Source organism: Marmota flaviventris, chromosome 7 (genome assembly GCF_047511675.1).
Source record: "Marmota flaviventris isolate mMarFla1 chromosome 7, mMarFla1.hap1, whole genome shotgun sequence".
Classification (NCBI taxonomy): Eukaryota; Metazoa; Chordata; class Mammalia; order Rodentia; family Sciuridae; genus Marmota; species Marmota flaviventris.
In genome coordinates this window covers 129,748,937-129,767,997 of record NC_092504.1, presented here as the reverse complement: position 1 = coordinate 129,767,997, position 19,061 = coordinate 129,748,937, and the positions used below count along the sequence as shown (strand labels likewise).

The following is a 19,061-nucleotide window of genomic DNA, read 5'->3' as shown; positions in this document are numbered from 1 at the left end:
AAGTGCCATTTTGTGAGTGCTACAAAAGAGAGGCATTTTATTTCTAAACTTCGGGAATATTTTGGCTGCATAACAGAGGTCTCGAGAAGATGAAAGTCATAATATTCAAAAGAAAGATCAACAAGTCCTCATAAGTGAATACACAACATTCAATTATTTTCAGGATCTGATTAGAGTAAAAACAAATGTGCAATATGTGTTAGGGAAGTCGTTGTCCCCCTGCAGTCTCAGATGAATGAAAAAATATGTGATTAGGTTAGAAACAAAGAAAATCATGATTTTTTATAATTTTATAGTAACAGAGAAAATGTATTTGCTAAGAATGCTCTCCAAGATATTCAAATTTACTTTGTGGTAATATTCACAGATGACTTCTCTGTTGGAGAACTAGGAAGAGTCCTGGTCATATCAAGCATTGATGCCATAAGTATTAATGAAAATATCACTCCATTGTAATGGCCAGACAGACCCCAAGAGCTATATTTTGATCCGTGGTCTCAAGGAACCTGCAATACATTTGGTCAGTCAAACCCCACCTCATATACATATATAATTAAGTGTTCAAGACTGACTAAGGACTATAGTGCTACCTACAATGCCTGACATTTCACCAAAGAGAAAAAAATGAGTCCCATCTAGTAGACCATCTGACCCAGGAATCTAAACCAGAACTAAACCAGGATTGGTGACCAGGGATTTCTGTACTTTCCAAACCATGAAGGAACTCATTACAGAAGAAGAAAGTGAGAACAGAACAGGCTATTTGGCCTACTATTCCCAAGGAACGAGACAGAATATGTGCAAGCCAGCTCTGTGGAGGCTGAGGTGAAATTAACAGAGCAAGCTCAACTGGTCTCCTCAGAACATTTCGTCTGTGTGGTATGTGGTTCTGAGCTGACTGAGGTTGCTGGAGAAGATGGAAGGATTTTGCCAGAAGGACTCTAAGATCTCCCACCAAGCTCATTCAATGGACAGCAGCTGCTCCCTTTCCCAGCTGCAGAGTGACCAGTCTTTTGACATTTGTTGTTATTTGATGCCTCTACAGAGAGCAATGACTTTGCTGAATTTAGCATTTGCCTTTGCCTTACTGCGGTTCTTCATTGAACTTCTCTATGAATGCGCTTTCTTGGGACAAACAATATCAGTGTAAACACTAAATACTTAACATGCCCAAGGTATATGTCACCTCTTCACAATTTCTTTTCTCTTTTCTACTGTGTTGCCCACGGCCAATTAAATAACTCAGGTGGACCTCTTTCCCTGCCAACCATTTCCACTGAATTCAAGCAATGGCATGTGACTTCTCTCCCCAAACCACTAAAACTCCAAATGACATCCCCCCTCAACTTCTGTTCTTATTAAATAATATCCAGAAAATATGATGTGTCTGTACTAAAGCAAGTTTTACATGAAAAATAATGTAACCATAGAAGTTAAATTTTTACAACTGTTTTGATCATCCCATAAATATTTGGTTTTTAGGAATATCATTCACATATCTGACTCCTCTTCTGAGGATATCACTCTGAAGATAGAAAAGAATAATAACCAGAAAATAATAAAAATAATAAAATAAAAATAATAAAATTATTTTTCATATTCATTATTATATAAAATATTTTTCATTATTCTCCAAAAATCTTTCTCTTTAATCTTTATTACTGCTACTGAACAACTTTAAAGTGAAAGTGAAAGAATGCATTTATCTGTAGTTAAAGCTACTTGCAGATTTTTCCCCCGCTTTGGATCTTCACTCCAGTTTTTGTGAATAGAATTCACTGATGCCCTGTTTGAATGCTTGGCCCAAATCCTCTTGCTGCCATTCAACAGTAAATACCAACTTACCCCAATGTAGCAGCCTTTCAAATCAATTAGATGACAGTCTAGAGTTTAAGTTCCATGAGCAAAGACTAATTAAGGATTCTGCTAGTACAAGCAAAAGTTAGTGTTAGAAGAGATCAAAAGCAGATACGTATTTTAAAAAGCATTTACTTTTCAGTCCATACCTTTAATTAGCTGTATAACTCCAGGGACTATAATTATCAGAATTGCTGTGAGCTTGCAAAAGGTTAGGAAAATCTGGATCCGGGCACTCCAGCTGACACTCATGCTATTTAGAACCATCACCACAGCTGCAAACAAACAGCCAAAGTTACAAAAGGCAAACCCTCATGGGCACAAAGACATCTTAGGTCCTCATTACTCAAAGAGAGATCTACAAACCAGCAGTGTTGACATTACCTGTAAGAGTTTTAGAAATGCTGAAATGCCAAATCTCGGCCCCACCCCAGACCTAATGAATGCAAATCTGCATTTCAACAAAATCTCCAGATGATTTTATGCACATTAAACTTTAGAAGCTAGGATAAAACTTCTACACAGAATTTCTCTCTGTTCTTTGCATACCTCTCTAAGAATGGATATATAGTGTAGGGCTCTGATGATCAAACCAAAATATCTTGTACTACCAAATCCTGCAGCCATCACAGTGCACAAATTGCTGAATTTTACTTTTTAGCTTCACCTGGCAACAGTGTCCTCTCTAGGTGATGGCACCAAGGTGGCTCCCATTCAAGAAGGAGTAAAAAGTAGAGAAGTTAGATCTTAGTCTTCACCCTCAGCCTTCTTCTGGTTTTTCTCTAATTACGATTCTCACATGAAAGGTTGACTTCTAGCCTACCCAACAATCGTTTTAGGACTTGAATAAAATGTCATAAGAATTTTCAGATTAGGATGCACCCTGGGTCCCGAGCCAACAGAATTTCCCATTCTTAATGATGTTGCCCACAGTTTCCCAAGCTGCAATCACCACCCCACCTTGTGGACCATGAAAACTTCAAAGAGAGAACATGGACTATTCATCTCTGTTTTGCCAAAATCTAGTTCCATGCCTGGTCCACAGAAGTAACTAACACATGTTTGCTGAATGAATGGATGAACTGTATTCTCAGAAAATCTAAGGCACATGGTGTATAGAGATGCTCTAAGACCTTCTTCCTCTAGCTGGCTGGAATGACAGGTTATACTAGACAGTGAATTTCAACTTTATGCTCTTTCCAAATTACTTTGCATAGTGTTAACAAAAACCAACCCCCAAACAACAACATCAATAAAGACATCAAAAATAAATCAAAATAGTTACTCTACTCCTGACATTTATGGTTATTATCTATAAACATTATTTTTATAAAGATGCATTTTCCCTAAACAAATATAAAAAAATGTCTAAACTATTTCTCAGGGGATGAAATAAAACACTGACAGAATTTTTATAATTCAAATTGCAACTGGAAGTTTTCCTTATGTACATTAATAAGAGTTCTCTTCAGTTTTACTGCTTGATCATTAGCTCATTTCAGTGTTCATAAATTAGTGAAATGTTATCAACACATAATTTATAAAGGTAAAATTTTAAAATAATGTAGATCCTTAAAGGCAAATTTTAAAACAACCTATACTTTTAAATGTATATCCTTTTAATAAATCTATACAGCCACTTGAAATCATATTGAAATTACATAATTATTACAAAAAAGGTTATTTACAACATGTTACTGATCAAGACAGTATGTTACAGAGAGATGGATAGATGAATGGATGCATGGACAGGTAGGTTAAGAAGATAGACATATAGATAAATATAGAAAAAAAGAAGTAAAGAAAAAGATCTGAAAGAATATTTACCAAAACATTAATAGCAAATATCTATAGATGATAGAATACCAACATTCTGTATTTATTTTTTAATAATATTTCAGTATATTTTATAATAAATGTATAATTTTGGTGATTATAGCTAACAAAAGTGAAAATTTGCTTAAAGGTTCTCACCACAAAGCAAATAAAAAAAAAAAAAAGGGAAGCAACTAGGCAAAGTGATAGAGTGATAAGTGAATTAACTAACTTGATGTGTTACTTGATGGTAAACACTGCACAAAACCTATATACAGATGGGAATGTAGCTCCCTGGTAAGCTTTTGCCTAATATGCATGAGGCCCTAGGTACAATCCCCAGCACACCACCCAAAAGAAAAAAAAAAAAAAAACTATACAAAATAATTTTGCAAATACCTCTGTAAAGATGGAATTTTTGTTAATAAATAGATCCATAAATAAATTTCATTTTTAAAATAATTCATACACTGGAAAAAAATAAAGGATCCAAAGACTCTATAGAAAGTAAAATAGGAAGTTAGTAATGAGGAAGTATTTTAAAGGAGTTACTGGTGAGCATGATTGGAATGACCAAAGATATCTCGTCTACATTTGAAGTCCAAGACAGAAATGATTAGGTAGGTCCATTGTCAATGGCAAAGTGTGCTGTTGTTTTATCAGGAATGACAAAAAATAAATAATATTAGCTCTCTCTCTCCCTAATAAAAATCACTTCCATACTGAAAGTAATCTAGTGCAACTCTAGGGGCCTCTCCATCATCCAGTGATCTTTTTCTATGCAAATGCCCATGTGATAAATGAGCCATCACATGAAAATTACTATTATTTTTTTTAATTAAGGAGGCTCAACGTTGGCAAGAAAGTGAAAAAAAAAATGATCTCCTGTTCCCACTAGCAACAAAAGAGTTCTGTTTTCTTTTAAACAGAGCTCCCCAAACCAAAGGCACTCTCTGTCTCTGCAAGGACACTGCAGTAGAAAAGAGAAGGGTGGAGAAAGTGAAAAAGAGGCGATAGGAAGAAAAGAAAGAAGGAAAAAAGGGAAGGAAGGACGAAAGGGCATTCTGATTTTAGGAACATCTAGCCACTATATAGTGGAAAAGAGAAAAAAGGGTCTGTTAATCTTTAAGAGTGTAAGTAGTTAGCAATGCCTACTGAAATTGAAAAACAAAAGAAGTCTTTGGGATTTTCTTTTCTATTTTGTAAAGTTTCCATAGACAAAGGAAGACCCAAATCAAGTCACTCTCATGAATTGATGATCACACCTTGTTCTTTTCTTAAACAACTGAAACAAAAATTCTGGTTAAGTCTGGTTTTTCTCAAAGCTGTCTCAAAATCCTGTTTTCTCAGGATTTTGAGAAAGCTTGCAGGCATTGCACTCCTTATTTGGTACACCAAATTCCAGCTGAGGTGTACCTCTTTGGCCCTGAAGGTACAACCTAACAAGCAAGACAGCCAGTGCAGAGCTCTAAAGTTTCTCAAGTGACCAGAACTGCTGCTTTATCACGAGTCTGTACAGCAAATCTAAGACAGTGTATGTTGCTTATCAAACAATATTGAACAGGAATTTGGGATTCACAAAATGCAAGAGCTTTCTGAGTTTCTGAAATAAACAATATCTACTTTTTTAAAAATACATACTATCTAACCATATTGTGATAATAAAAGAAATCTGAGCCAGCTCTCTGGTCCTGGCTTCACTTCCTTTGAGTGATTGCTAATTTCACACATGAGGAAATAATTATATCCGTTTGGATTTTTTTTTTTTTTTTGCTTGCCTCAAATTTCCAAAATAAAAATACAGGGACATGTACTTTTTATTTGCTTATTTATGTTGCAGTTTTCTAAGAAGTGAAATGCAGCAACGAAAGCCACATCTATAAATCCTGGAGATAAGAAATACATATTTGAAGGGAGCTGTATTTGAAGAGGATGTTTAGGGGAATGTTAAGGATTGACACTGTGATTTAAGGATGGGAAAGTATTTCTTTCTGCATGCTCCATAATTCAAGTTGGGTTTGAAGAGAGAGATTAGAGAGTCTGGATATATTGGGTTTTCTCACCAGTTCAGATTCTTTTTGGCTTCTGACTGCTTCATGCTAAACTGATAAAATATATGAATGTTGTGTATATAGGTTACCTGGTGAGATAAAGTGGGTAGTATTGCTTTTTTGTAGTGGCTGCTTGGGTTTCCTCTTTGTCTTTGTTAGTATCCATTTTCCGGATGCATTATTTCAGAGAACCAGTCTATATTTAAGATCTCACAATCAGAAATAAAAATGGTGGACATCAAATAAATGTATACTATTATGGCCAATGTTGTACAAGAACTTTATACATAGATAATGTTATTTCATCCTCCTGTCTATGACATGGTTACTTAATATTGGCCTTATTTTTCCGGTAAGCAGCTGAGACTCAAGATACTGTTTAACTTGCCTATGTGCACTTAGGAGGTAAGTGTAAAGATAAGATTGGAAACCAGGTGGGCTAACTCTGGAGCCCACACTTTTACCATTACTCAAGGCTCAGAGAAGGAGATAATACTTCAAAGTTGTATGTGATCTCACCAGTACACACAGTTCTTTCAAACTCTCATGGTGGCTCTTCCTCTCTGCCTAGGTGCATTTTTACCTTAGCTGGGACTTCAGGACACTTCCATGCCACATTTTACTTATCATCCTCCTGAAGGACATGGTTGTTGGTCCATAGCATTTGTTTATTTTAGTACTGTGCACATCTTCCACCTATGAATTGATTGTGTGGGTAATTCAGTTACAGTAGGGAAGGAGTAGGTCTACCCAGATTCCAGAAGATTCAAAGAGCCATCCCACATGCTATATTAGAAATGCTGACACACAACTAGTTCTGGATTTTTTTTTTTTTTTTTTTTTGTCATGCAATTTAATGATGTCAGGAAAACACAGTTTTGAAAAGGAAAACAAGGCTATACATTTGCAGAACTGGCTGTTTTCCACAATGCAATATAAATGTTATTTTGTTTTCTCCTCCTAATTTCTCCCACAAGATCTGAGAAGGGGATGCAGTTCTTAACTCATCTATATAAAATAAACTAGCAAAGGAATTGAGACTCAGAGAGGGTTGTTAGGGATGGATCTGGGACTAGATCTCACATCTTAAAAAGTTTTTTTATGATAATGCTTTGCCATTCAAGTGTATACTTCCATGGGGCCTAGTTTTAGGAGACTCAATGATTTAGACATTGAACATACTTCAGTGCTCATTAGACCAACAAAGGCAGTGAAAAGAAATGGTGTTCTGTGGAAAGTAAATGGGGTAATGTCATATGGGTTATCAGAGAGCCACTAAATGTGAACAAATGGGATTTTCCAGTGAAACTTCCATGTACCTGACATGTTTACCAGAAAGGACAGAATTTTAGATAAGCAAAAACTTTCCATCTTTATTGATCTGACAGAAGTCAAATAGGATACTTTTTAAAAATGAGCTTAAATTAGCATTCAGTTAGCTCCCCACACTCATTCCACTATCATTTCTCCAAAGGTTGGTTAATATTTCACAAAATTTGAAACTCTAACTATGATATAACAAGACCCTTCAGGATTGACCTTTTTCTATCTTTAACTAGAGATTTTAAACACCTTTTTTCCCTCAAGGAACATAGAGTAGGGATTCATATAATTAAACTATTTTCTACATCTCAGTAACCTCCCACCCCTAACAGACAGAAAACCACCAATAGTTCACTTTGAAAAATAAAGGTGCAGAGATTTGCCCCCAGGTAAATTTCTCTTTCTCTATTTCCATCTAACCCCCTGTTGCTCCATTAACAAATTTTTCTTAAAGACAGTTTGACTTACCCAATTAGCCCATTGATTTAAATTACTTCCTGCTGAGTCTAGGAATATTCCTTCTGTTTTCCCTTTTTGTGCTCTGGTGTCGGAACACATTGCCTTGTCAGAAGCTCAGGCTTACAAAGGCTTATCTTACAAAATATTTCAAAAGCTAGTATTATAACAAGTGACAAAAATAGAAGGATGTGTCTAAATTTATCCAAGAGTTACTCAGGTTTTTTGCTAACTACTCTATCACCAAACTCTACTATAGATGTTTTCTAAAATCCACATGGTTATCCTTTCTCCTAATTGCTTTACTTTAAAAAAAAAAAAAAAAAAAAAAAAAAAAAAACAGTTTCCATTTAATCTCCCAAAATACAAATTTCCCCTTTAAAAAGTTTAATGGAACTTAGATAAATAAGAAGAGTTATCTAGGGGCTGGGGATATAGCTTAATGGGTAGAGTGTTTGTCTTGCATGCACAAGGCCCTGAGTTTGATCCCCAGCACCACAAAAAGAAAAAAGAAAGTCATCTAAGTTTACAAAACTAGAAATATATCATCACTAACCATCTAATTTCATGCCCAAAGCAGCCAAAATTTGTAGATTTGTAAACAGACACATAGGTTATGATTAAAGACTTCTGTTTGTAGCTTTTAATAACTTTGATTACTAATTTACATAGCTCTCAAAAATACTACTCTTTCTCTTCTCAATTTTCATATGTTAACTGTGATATGATTCTGCCTTAGTCATTTAGGGAACAAGAATATTGTGGGCATAAAAATGGCTGTTAGTCCAATCCCTTAGTCGAATACCAGCTTTATCAGGAATCTCCTGTGGGCAAAGTACTCTGTTCAAAGTCTTAAAAATCTAACTTAATTTCATTTTCCTACAATCATTCAAGATAAATTATCTTTTCACAGGCCTTTCACCAACAAATAAAACTGAAGCTTAAAGAAGTTTAATAATTAGCCCAAGATCACATTACAAAGAAATAGTGACATTTAAGTTCCATTTCCAGGTTGTTTGTTCTGGTGAGCCACTATGTTTAGATGGTTCGTCCCACAGAATCTCATGGTGTTAGATCTGAACATCTTATCAAGCAAACTATTTCATTTTACTAGCAATTCCCCTACTGCTTGAGGTAACTGAAGCTATGCAACCTTCCAGATTTAACAAGTATACAGACTATAGACCTTTCTGCTAGAGAAACAATTCTTAGACCTTGTCTTACAAAAATCAATCAGGAGCGAAGAATTATTGAGCACAAACAGCATGCTGGGAGCTGTGTGAGGGGCTGGAAATGCAACCATGTTAAGGTCCCTAATCTCATGGAAGTTCCAATGACTTTTTCAAAAAAAAAAAAAAAGCATAAATACCTACCATTTGTATTGTGCTCTTAGTAAATTACAAGCATTACCCAAACACTTCACATATATTGTCTCATTCATTGTCGCTTAATCTGTACAACACCTTATAACACTGGCATGATTTACTGAGAATACTGAGTTAAGAATGGTACAGTGACTTGCCTTCGTGTCTGTAGAGTTTATTAAAGGCACAATGATTAAGTAGGTACACCATTACCACCCCAGAATGAGAAAAATGTCAACTTGGAGCAATTTTCTTTTCTTTTCAGAGTTCTCACAGAAGAATAGAGCTGTGTACATGTTTGCAAGACAAATTAGGAAATGCACTATGAGCCTATTAAATTCAGAGATATATATATACCTAGCATCTGAGACATTTCTATATGAAATTCCTAATGCTCTCCTGCAAACTAACCACTTACCTATCGTCAAAAATGCACTGTTCTTTTTATTGTTCTATCGAAGCACCTTAGAGCAACCACCTAAACATTTTTCCATGAGTATGAAATTCGGTTATTCATATATAGCTTTCTATTTCTGAGTTGTTAAAATTTAAATCGAATTGATTCTTAAAACAACAAAATGATTAAGAATTAAGTTATCCTCTCCCATGAGATTCAAGGATTTGGTATTTGGAATCTGATAGGATGTTAGAGTCAGATTTGATTTCATTATCACCTAGGTAATTTTGTTCATGGGACTCTTGATTTTTTTTTTTTCAGTTTCTAAAATCTATTCACACTGATTAAAAAAAAATGAGTAACTTCCTAATTTGAAATTTGTAAAGAAATCTCCTATTGTGCTAGTAATTATAAAATCTTTAAAGAAAAGTCTTACCATGGCCAATAATAGGCATCAAAAACTATGACACTGAGATGGCAGCCTCTAACACTGTAAACAGTCTGCAGCATACACACCCAACATAGAAACATAACTCCATGATCATGGATGAGTTAGGATTCAACATTTCATGGAGATAGAATGATTTCCAACTCACAAAGATCTACAAAATAATTGGGTTTTCTTCCTTTAATCTCTTTTTAGGTACAACCTACTTAATATTTTACTGTCAAAGTGATTTTTGTTTGTCTATTTTGAAAGATTGGCCATCGTATATATCAACCCAATGCCAAACTGACATAGAAGGTAATAGCAGAGACCACTCCAAATGTGCCTTCTTTTTTCTGTTTTCCGGCACACATTTGGAACGGTAAGCAAAAAAAAGAAGATAATTTGGGGAACAGTACTACTAGGCAAAACATCTAAAGAGACTTTGTGCACAAGCCTTTTCTTCTCTCCCATGTTTATACCTGTGATACTCACTTATACCCACAGCCGTAATGAGCTTGATTGCCAGTTCAGGAATTTCACACTGAATAAAAAACGGTTCCAGGATGTAGCGTCCAAATGCCAGGGATATCACAGCTGTAGCTGCAGGGCTAAACAGATTTTTATATATTTAGGTTAACTATAGGGAAAAAAAACGAACAGCATTTTCAGTTCAAGTTTTCTATCTGAAGGTGTTACTACTTAGAGAATGTGTTTAAAATGAAAGTCTATAATTTAAGAATTCCATATTTCATTAGGTTTACTTAGGCATTCCAAATGTCACAGTGCCTGTAACATTGGTGGCTGTTCTGAAACAACCTTGAGAGCAAGGCTGGGAACTATCAACTTTGTTCCTGCTCTCCCAACATTTGATACTTTTCTTTAAAAATTTACATTAGGGCTGGGGTTGTAGCTCAGTGGCAGAGTGCTTGCCTAGCATGTGTGAGGCACTGGGTTTGATCCTTCACAGCACACAAAAATAAACAAATAAAATAAAGGCATTCTGTCCATCTACAACTACCAAAAAAAAAACAAAAAGTTTAAAAAAAACAAATAAAAATAAAAATTTAGGTTATTATATGAGACCCTGACTGGGCCTTCCTTATAAGAACCGGTCTTCATTCTCTTTTAAGTCTGTAATAAAACTCAAGCTATGGTATGAATTTGTTAATGGTATAGATCTAATGGAGTGGAGTATAGTGAGAAGAAGGAACACAAAATTCAACCTAAAAAAAAAAAATCAGCATTCATAAGTGTTCCTTGCAAATTAATGCAAATTCATGCCTAAATACTTAGCATTGTTTTTTTCTTGTCTTTCAAGTACAAAACCTCAAAACAAAGTGATTGTTCTTAATTTCATACAAAGAGAGAAAGGTCTCAAAGAAAAGAAGGAAATCATGAAATTTATGGTGCTATCCGGTTTCCAAGTCAAGGTTGGAAACACAGAATGGTATATAGCAACACAGGTAATAAACTATTCTAGTTTAATTCTTCAAATATTTGTAAGAGAAAAATCACACACACTTTTCCATTGTACTCATATTTATACATGAACGCATATTCTTTCCATACACATGCATCATCTAATTTCCCCTTCAGCTTCTCTTTCTTCTCCTGGTCACCTAATGCCCAGACCGGATCCAGATTATCAGAAAACCCACCACCATTCTGTGTTTCCAACCTCGAGTTGGGTGCCAGATAGCACCATAAATTTCATGATTTCCTTCTTTTCCTAGAGACCCTCTCCTCTTTCCTCCAAATGACACAATTTTTCCTGTTCTTCATCATTTATTAAAAATTTTAATGTGCAAATTAAAATCTGATCATGTCATTTTAGCACTTTCAAAATGTGCTGTGGATACATGGAAATGCTTTGTATTGTATTCAAGGCTTCATTCAGCTCCCTCCCACTAGAGAGATCCAAATCTCTTTTCTTCTGCCTGGAGCCTCTTCAACTCACTGGCCATATTTTATACTTCAGATTTTGGTTTCTTTTTATCTGCAGTACTGGGAATCAAACCCAAGACCTTATACATGCTCGACAAGTACTCCATCACTGAGGGACGTCCCCAGCCCAGATCTTGGTTTACTTGTTCTTGGTTCGGAGAAGCTTCTCCAACCCTCTGTCTGAGTCAGGTCTCCCCAGAGTACACTCTTACTGAATCCTGATTTCTCTTTCATATCTCTTATCATTCACTTATTTGATTACCTGATAGATAACCATTCCCCCACTTGACCCTGAATTCCATGGGCACAAGGTTATTCTACCTGAATAACCCCTCTTCCCCCATTGTTTAATGCAATGTGTACCATGGTGTAGGAACAATACGTATTGAATATATTGTGAAGGATTGAGTTCAGTTTAATGAACCATGCTATGTACTGTGGGTGATTTTTCTTTCCTTGAATGTGTTTTACAGATTATTTCTGGCAATGGTAACTTAAGGTATAATTTTAATAAGAAATATATTGGTATCATGGGTATTAGTAAAAGAAAAGAATGACTAATTATTTAGGTACCTTGTGTCTCCTCAAGTCATTTGTTTTCTGCCTATTTGACAGATCACTCCATTGATAGGAGTCCTGTATGACTAACCTATATATATCTTGGTACACACACACACACACACACACACACACACACACATTGAAAAGCTTCTAGAATTTATCTAAGTCATTTTCTCTGTACACACACACACTACACACCATTAAACAGTTTTTTCAAAATTAAAACAGCATCTGTTTATCAGTTATTTGAGAGTAGGAATTGTGACTCATTCCAATTTAGATCTCTTTATCTTGCCATTCACCATTCAGTAGCAGTTTGTGAAATGAATAAATTAATGAATGAGCACCATATCTGTGCCACTGCAAATGGAATGATCATGCTCATAAGAATACCAAGCAATTAGCCAAAGTTACACAGCAAATGCATGCTGAAGAGGGACAGGAATCTAAGGTATCAATTTATACCCAGTATATACAGGGCACTCATATAAGTAGTATAAGAGTTACAAGAAGGGGGAAAAAAAAGAGCTACAAAAGGTGTTAAAACCTGGGTTTATATTCTTGAAATGTTTGCAATTTATACAGGGAAACAGAACACAGTCACCTGAAATACTGCGTCAAAAAATACAAGGTGCTGAGTTCATTGTTAGATGAGAAGCAGAGACCACATCTTTTCAGAAGATTTAAGAGATGAAAGAAACACTATCCACTAGAATAAACATGCAATTGTCTATGAAAAAGATAAGATATAAGTTGGCCCTGGAAGAGTGTATGCCTGTATGCCTCAGATAATCAGAAAGGAACAGAAGGTACATCCCAGGTAAGGGGACCTGAGAAAAGGAATAAAATACTGCTTTATCATTATTTTGTTATAAGAAGTTTTAAGTAATGCAGAAATGTCTACAATGAGAATAGACTGACTTGCCATTGAAGTTTCTACTACTCTGAAGCCCTATGTTTGAAAAGAGACTCCTAACACCATAAAGATCATGATTAGTGTTAATGGATATTCATTAGCTTTGCATTTGCCACTTACTGTAAATGACAGAATAAAAGTTCCTATTAGCTCTCAGCTATGTATGTCTGATAAGTATACAGTAAGATCAAGTTTCCCTCCTTATTTCTATTAAGCTTTGTAATCAGAAAGTGCAAGTCACATCCTATGAGGCAGTAGCTTTAAGGGACTGTGACACTCTTATGACATCATAAGTCTCCCACAAAGCTGAAGGAAACCTGCTATTCAGAGTGACTTAGCATTATTTGGTGCCAAGAAGATCAGGAAAGGGAACACATTCCTACAACAATAAAATCAAAAGATTTTCGCAACTACAGTTCACTGGTCTATTTATGTGAGGAAGTGAGTCATTTATGGTATGTAAACTTAATTTTTTAAAGAATAAGATTTGATAATACTGTTTTCAGGCACAGATGTTTCTTAGTCATAAAAATAGGGTAAAGTTAAATAACTTCATGACATAATCTACAATTCCAATTCCTGTCCTATTTGATTGTGCCTGGTCAATCAAAAGGTAAGACTTATCAAGATGGATTTTGATGCTTCATATCTTTTCAAATAAGCATCTATCCTAGAAAAGTAAAAGAGAATAATCAAAGATTAAAGGTAAGCAGTACTTTAAAAGTCTGGTGTTGTTGTTGAACCACTGCCAATGATAGAACTACACTAACAATGTTAATCCAGAAAGGTAATGTATCACAGGTTCTCTGCTGAGTATACACATTTACAACATAGGCACATGAAATACATATTTCTGATGAGTTAAAAATAATCAAGTCACTCAGAAGAATAGGATGACTAAGGTTTATTTTTCCTTATTTTTTTCTTATATTCTTACCGTATTATGAGCAGTTCCACCCAGACTCGCACAAAAGCTAGTAATGGGCCAAACACTTCCAGAATATATGTATAATGACCTCCAGATTTCTTTATGCTTGTTCCCAATTCAGCATAGGACAAGGCTCCTGTGAAACGGTTATAATAAAAAGGTACAAATTTAATACATAATCAGGCCACCTAGTGGTAGAATTCTTACTGACGCTAATGTTGCGTGCAAAGTAACTACTTGAGTCTGAAATGACATCATCTAATTGCTGAGACTTAGCAAGTTCCTCTTCTAACTTCCTCACATTGGAGACCTACTTCATTCTATTTAAACAATGTCATTTTACTTAAAATGGTAAACATGAACTTCTAAACAATATCATATGATTCAGAATTTGGAGTTGGAAAAACCTGGGAGCAAAAGGAAAAAGAGAAGATAGATGCCAGTAGTACTGACCTGTTTTTTTGAAAAGCATAACCGTATACAAGACAAGTAATTATCCCAAACTGACCTCATTATGTGGAGAGCTCTTTTAACAAATGATGTTTCTGTGGCAAATTAATGTAAGTAAGAGTTATCTGTTCTTCAGCAAAATGTGGACTATAACCCTTGCAAGACTTAATTTAATTTGCATGATATAGTTTGTCAACACAACAAATTCTGCGGTATTCTGTTTGTGGGAAAGGTCATCCTGGACATTTTTGAAGTGTACACTCTGGATGGTTGAAAGTATATATACTTTTTAAAAAAAGAGATGCTGTCATGTACATTAATATAGGTGAAAGTAAGTATAAACTAAATAGTAACATTTAGTAATACAATTCCCATGGAATTGGGCAAGTTATGTTACCTCCCCAAGGCTCAGTTTCATTCCCTATGGAATGGAAATCTCCATTTTTACCTCCCAAGAATGCTGTGTGTATGTGACAATGGTTGCCAGACAGAGCACTGGGCCTGAAACACAGCAAACCACACGTGAAATACAGCTGTACTTATCAATTTGAACAACTAATTATCAAGAAAATGAAAAATAGATCTTAATGTCATGTGAAAAGTTCTATCTATACTGCTAAGTTTGCCTGAGTGTCTTCAGAAGCTATTCATGCAGAAAGTTACCACTTATCAGGAGTACTTCATACAGAACCGTCCAACATAAATATAATTTGGATATTCAGTGAAATCTTAGTATCACTTATCTGATTCCTGAACCTCATTTACCAGAATCACCTAGGAAATTCTGGTGTTTTTTTTTTTTTTTTTTTTTTGAGAATTAATTTGCTTTATGGAATTTACAGTAAAGAGTATTATAAATTTTATTGTAGTCTGTAGATTGTGCGCTACACATCCTTAAACCAGTGAAATTCATAATAAATTTTTCTTTGTTCAGAGGTAGTTATGAAACATGTGCCAATCACCCCTGATCTGATCCTTCTCTTTAATACAGTATTTCCATTCCAAACGATTTCTAATGCTCATCAGTCCAAAAACTCTTGTGGAAATTCTTTTTTTAATGCAAAAACAATCAAATGAAAAGCAGACTATAGGATGATACTCTAGATGTAGCCTCTAAGCAAGAGAGTCCAGACTCACCAAAAGAGGGATTCAAAAATTCCCATGGATCATTCTTACATAACTAGTCTGCAGATAAATATTCAGGGATCACTGATAGGTGTTGTCTATTTGTAACTAATTATACCAGCTGCAATTCACCTTCTATTGGGAAAAGCTACCATGTTTGTCAGCGGTCTAGAAAAGCATCCAATATAAAATGTTATTGGAAACAGCCTTAAGTACCTCGGAATTTATTGTTAGAGAATCAATACCTGGACCTTGCTATGCTTTGCTGAAACTCTAGCATGGTTGCCCTAGGTTTAAATTGAATTCTGGGGAAATGAGATTTTCATTTAAAGGTCTCAAGTTCCATAACCATTTTGCCCAGATGAAAAAGGTTCAAAACAGGATTAAAAAAAAAATCCATGTATTGACCCTGGCATTAAAAAAAAAAAGTTGTAAATCAAATATAGATGCTTCTTCACTTGCAGAGGGGTTATATCCCCAAACCCATCTTAAGTTGAAAATACTGAACACCATAGCTTTGACTAGCTTACCTTAAAGGTAATCAGGATACTTACATTTGCCTACAGTTGGGCAAAATCATCTAACAAAAAATTTATTATTATTTTACACTATTGTAAGGTTAAAAATAATAAGTTGAACCATTATAAGTAGGAGACCATCTATATACCTACGAATTCTTTTTTTTTCTTTTTTTAGTTGTTGATATATCTTTATTTTATTTATATGTGGCGTTGAGCATCAAATCCAGTGCCTCACACGTGACAGGCAAGTGCACTACTGCTGAGCCCCAGCCCCAGCCTTATACCTACCAATTCTTGACTCTTAGTCCTAGTTTTGCTTTGCTTCCTATTAGGGAGGCATTCCTGAGAGATACTAAGAGTTTAAGTGGAAAATGCAATGCAAATATGAACAAGTTGATTAACACAAGAGCACACTTCCTGCAATTACTAATCAAAAATATCAGGTATCAGGTCCAGTGTAACCTTAGCTATGCTACACTCCCCTTAGAGTTTTTTTTTGTTTAAGCTTCTGCACAAGATATTATGAATCAGCATATTTTCACCATAAAAGTCAACATCCCTTTTACCAGTTTAGTACTCAGTGGTTTTTTTTATTACATATGAATAAACTTTTATTGTGTGCAAAAACTGAGTCATGTAGTGGGGACTGCAAGTGCATGAGTTTGCAAAGACCAGGAGAGGGTTGTCATTCTGATTACATATTGATTTATTCTAAATACCTCAGGTGCTATAGAAAGAGCAAAGGCTGGGGGTGCACAAAGTCATGTTAAAGATGATCCGCAGTTGGGTTTCTCTTAGTTTACCTATACACCGCATTTGCCAGAACCATTTAATATTAATAGTAGCTAAGGGGTCTATCAGGGTTTTTCATCATCATATGACTCCAAAGTATTTGGCAAGGATGAAAAGTAACAATGGGAAAATAATGATATACAACTGTGATATGAAATAAATAGTGTAAGAAGTACAATTCATTCACATAAATAATACCACAAACTCTTAAGACCAACAAAAATAATTCCTCTAAGGATATTTCTATACTAAGACTTTGCTTTAACAGACTTTACTTAAAACACCTTCTTCCTAAAAATGGAAACCTGAGTCTTCTAGATGACTGCCCCAGCCATCACAGGACCTGAGCAGAAGGAATGAATGGATTGGTACACAGAGGACCAACCAAGAGTTAGCACTTGGTCTTAGTGTTAGAACAAAGAGTTAGTAACTATAAACTGTAGTATCTTTTGAAATCTAAGCACAGTATGTTCCAAAGAGAGCAAATATATCTTAGACATCTACCCCATGTCATAAATCAATTTTTTTTTAACAATTCGCCAGCTTTTGTCACCTTTATAATTAATTCAGGTAGCTTTGTAGTAATTCGCTCACCTGATGAGAAGGCATTTATTTTCTCTTTAATTTTAATTCTCAAATCAATATAAGAGAAATATATTTTGGAAAAAAAAATAATAAGTATACTTCTTGTACCAGTTCTCTTCAGATCAATTCAGTGAACAGGTGGACAAATTATCTATGTCCCTGGAGACCAAGTGAAATAAATTAGATGAGAAAAACAGATCTTGGCAAGTACAGAAAACTAACATCCAACTGCAGTTTTTAAACTTATATTGCAAGTGTTTACAGATGTTATGATTTTTTTTTAAATGCCTTGAAATATGTTGAGGCCATTGCAACATTCTCGATTTGTGATTGAATCGAGTTCTGTCCATCACACATCTTTCCATGTCCAGCTATTTGAAAGTTTGGAATTGACAAGCACACGAACCTAAAAAAAATTCGGAAGGAAAAGACTGCCACGCATTTGTTCCGCTAATAAAAAGTCAGGAAGACTTCTGTGAACACTGAGTCCTGCCTCTGAAGGCCACGCCAGGTTTCACCTCACAGGTGTTTCTTGTAGCCATCCAGCTGCCAGAACGCCCCCAAACCGACACAGCCGAGCACCACTGCCCGGCACAGAAAGTCCGCGTGTATTTTCTGGGTCGTCAAAGTTAACTTTTTGCTTTCCTCAGCACAGGGAAAGTCAGGAAAGAGTCTGTTTGGGTCAGAAAGAGAAGAGGATAGCCTGCAGGAAGCCGTTCGAGAGCATTCAGGATCACGCCAACCAGGAGCACGGTGTGTGCCTAGTGCACATACCCCAACACGAAGGAAAAAATCCTTGTAGCTCTTGCCATTCATTTACTCTTGGCTTTCCCGGAGACCAGAACTTTCCAGCCCCACGCCCACACACATCCCAGAGAAGGAGGTGCACTCACCAAAAAGGGACAGGACCCCACAGGCGGTCCAGATGACGAGCGACAGTCCCACGCTGCCTGTGTTCTGCAGCACGCCCTTGGGGGAGATGAAGATCCCGGCTCCGATGATGGTGCCCGTGATGATGGAGATGCCCCTCAGCAAGGTGATCTTCTTCTTCAGCACCACTTTCTCCGGCTCCGGGGGCTCGCTGCCCCCCGCGGAGGGCAGCGCCCCCTTCCCATTTCCCTGCAGGTAGCCTCCTTTGGAGATGGTGGCCACCACGGGCTTTCTGACCATAGTAGTGACACACGGGGCAAAAATCAAATAGGGGAAGAAAAAGCAAAACTTTCAACTTTTAGTGTCTCTTGGGGTGACTGATCGGTCTCCTCCTCTTTGCTTTCAGAGTGTCTCAGCGCTATTGTGTTCACAGGTGAAAAACTCAAAGGTGTTATTTTATCCTTCAAAGCGCTCGAATGACTCTCGGGCACCTGTGTGTTCCCGGGGCTCTCGGTCCCTGCTCCTGGTCCCAGCACCGTGGCTGCCGCCCGGGCTCCGCCGCCCTAGCCTTATGAACCAGCCCAGCTTCCTCATGGGCTTGTATTTAAGCTCCCGCCTGTCACATCAATTTACTCCAGCTACATGATGATGCAAATTCTCCAGGTTTGCATCAGCC

General features: G+C 36.2%; 1 protein-coding gene across 1 annotated transcript in view; it reads right to left on the bottom strand.

Moving 5' to 3' along the window:
• Window positions 1-18,939, bottom strand: part of Slc7a11 (solute carrier family 7 member 11) — a 65,724-nt gene extending 46,785 nt beyond the window's left edge. Inside the window, exons 1-4 of the mRNA XM_027926742.2 lie at window positions 18,409-18,939; window positions 14,052-14,178; window positions 10,186-10,301; window positions 2,007-2,132 (exon numbers count right to left, since the gene is read on the bottom strand). Of these exons, the coding sequence (XP_027782543.1) occupies window positions 2,007-2,132; window positions 10,186-10,301; window positions 14,052-14,178; window positions 18,409-18,685 (646 nt within the window). The 5' untranslated portion in view covers window positions 18,686-18,939. The remainder of the gene's footprint in view (window positions 1-2,006; window positions 2,133-10,185; window positions 10,302-14,051; window positions 14,179-18,408) is intronic.
• Between the last annotated feature and the right edge of the window lie 122 nt (window positions 18,940-19,061).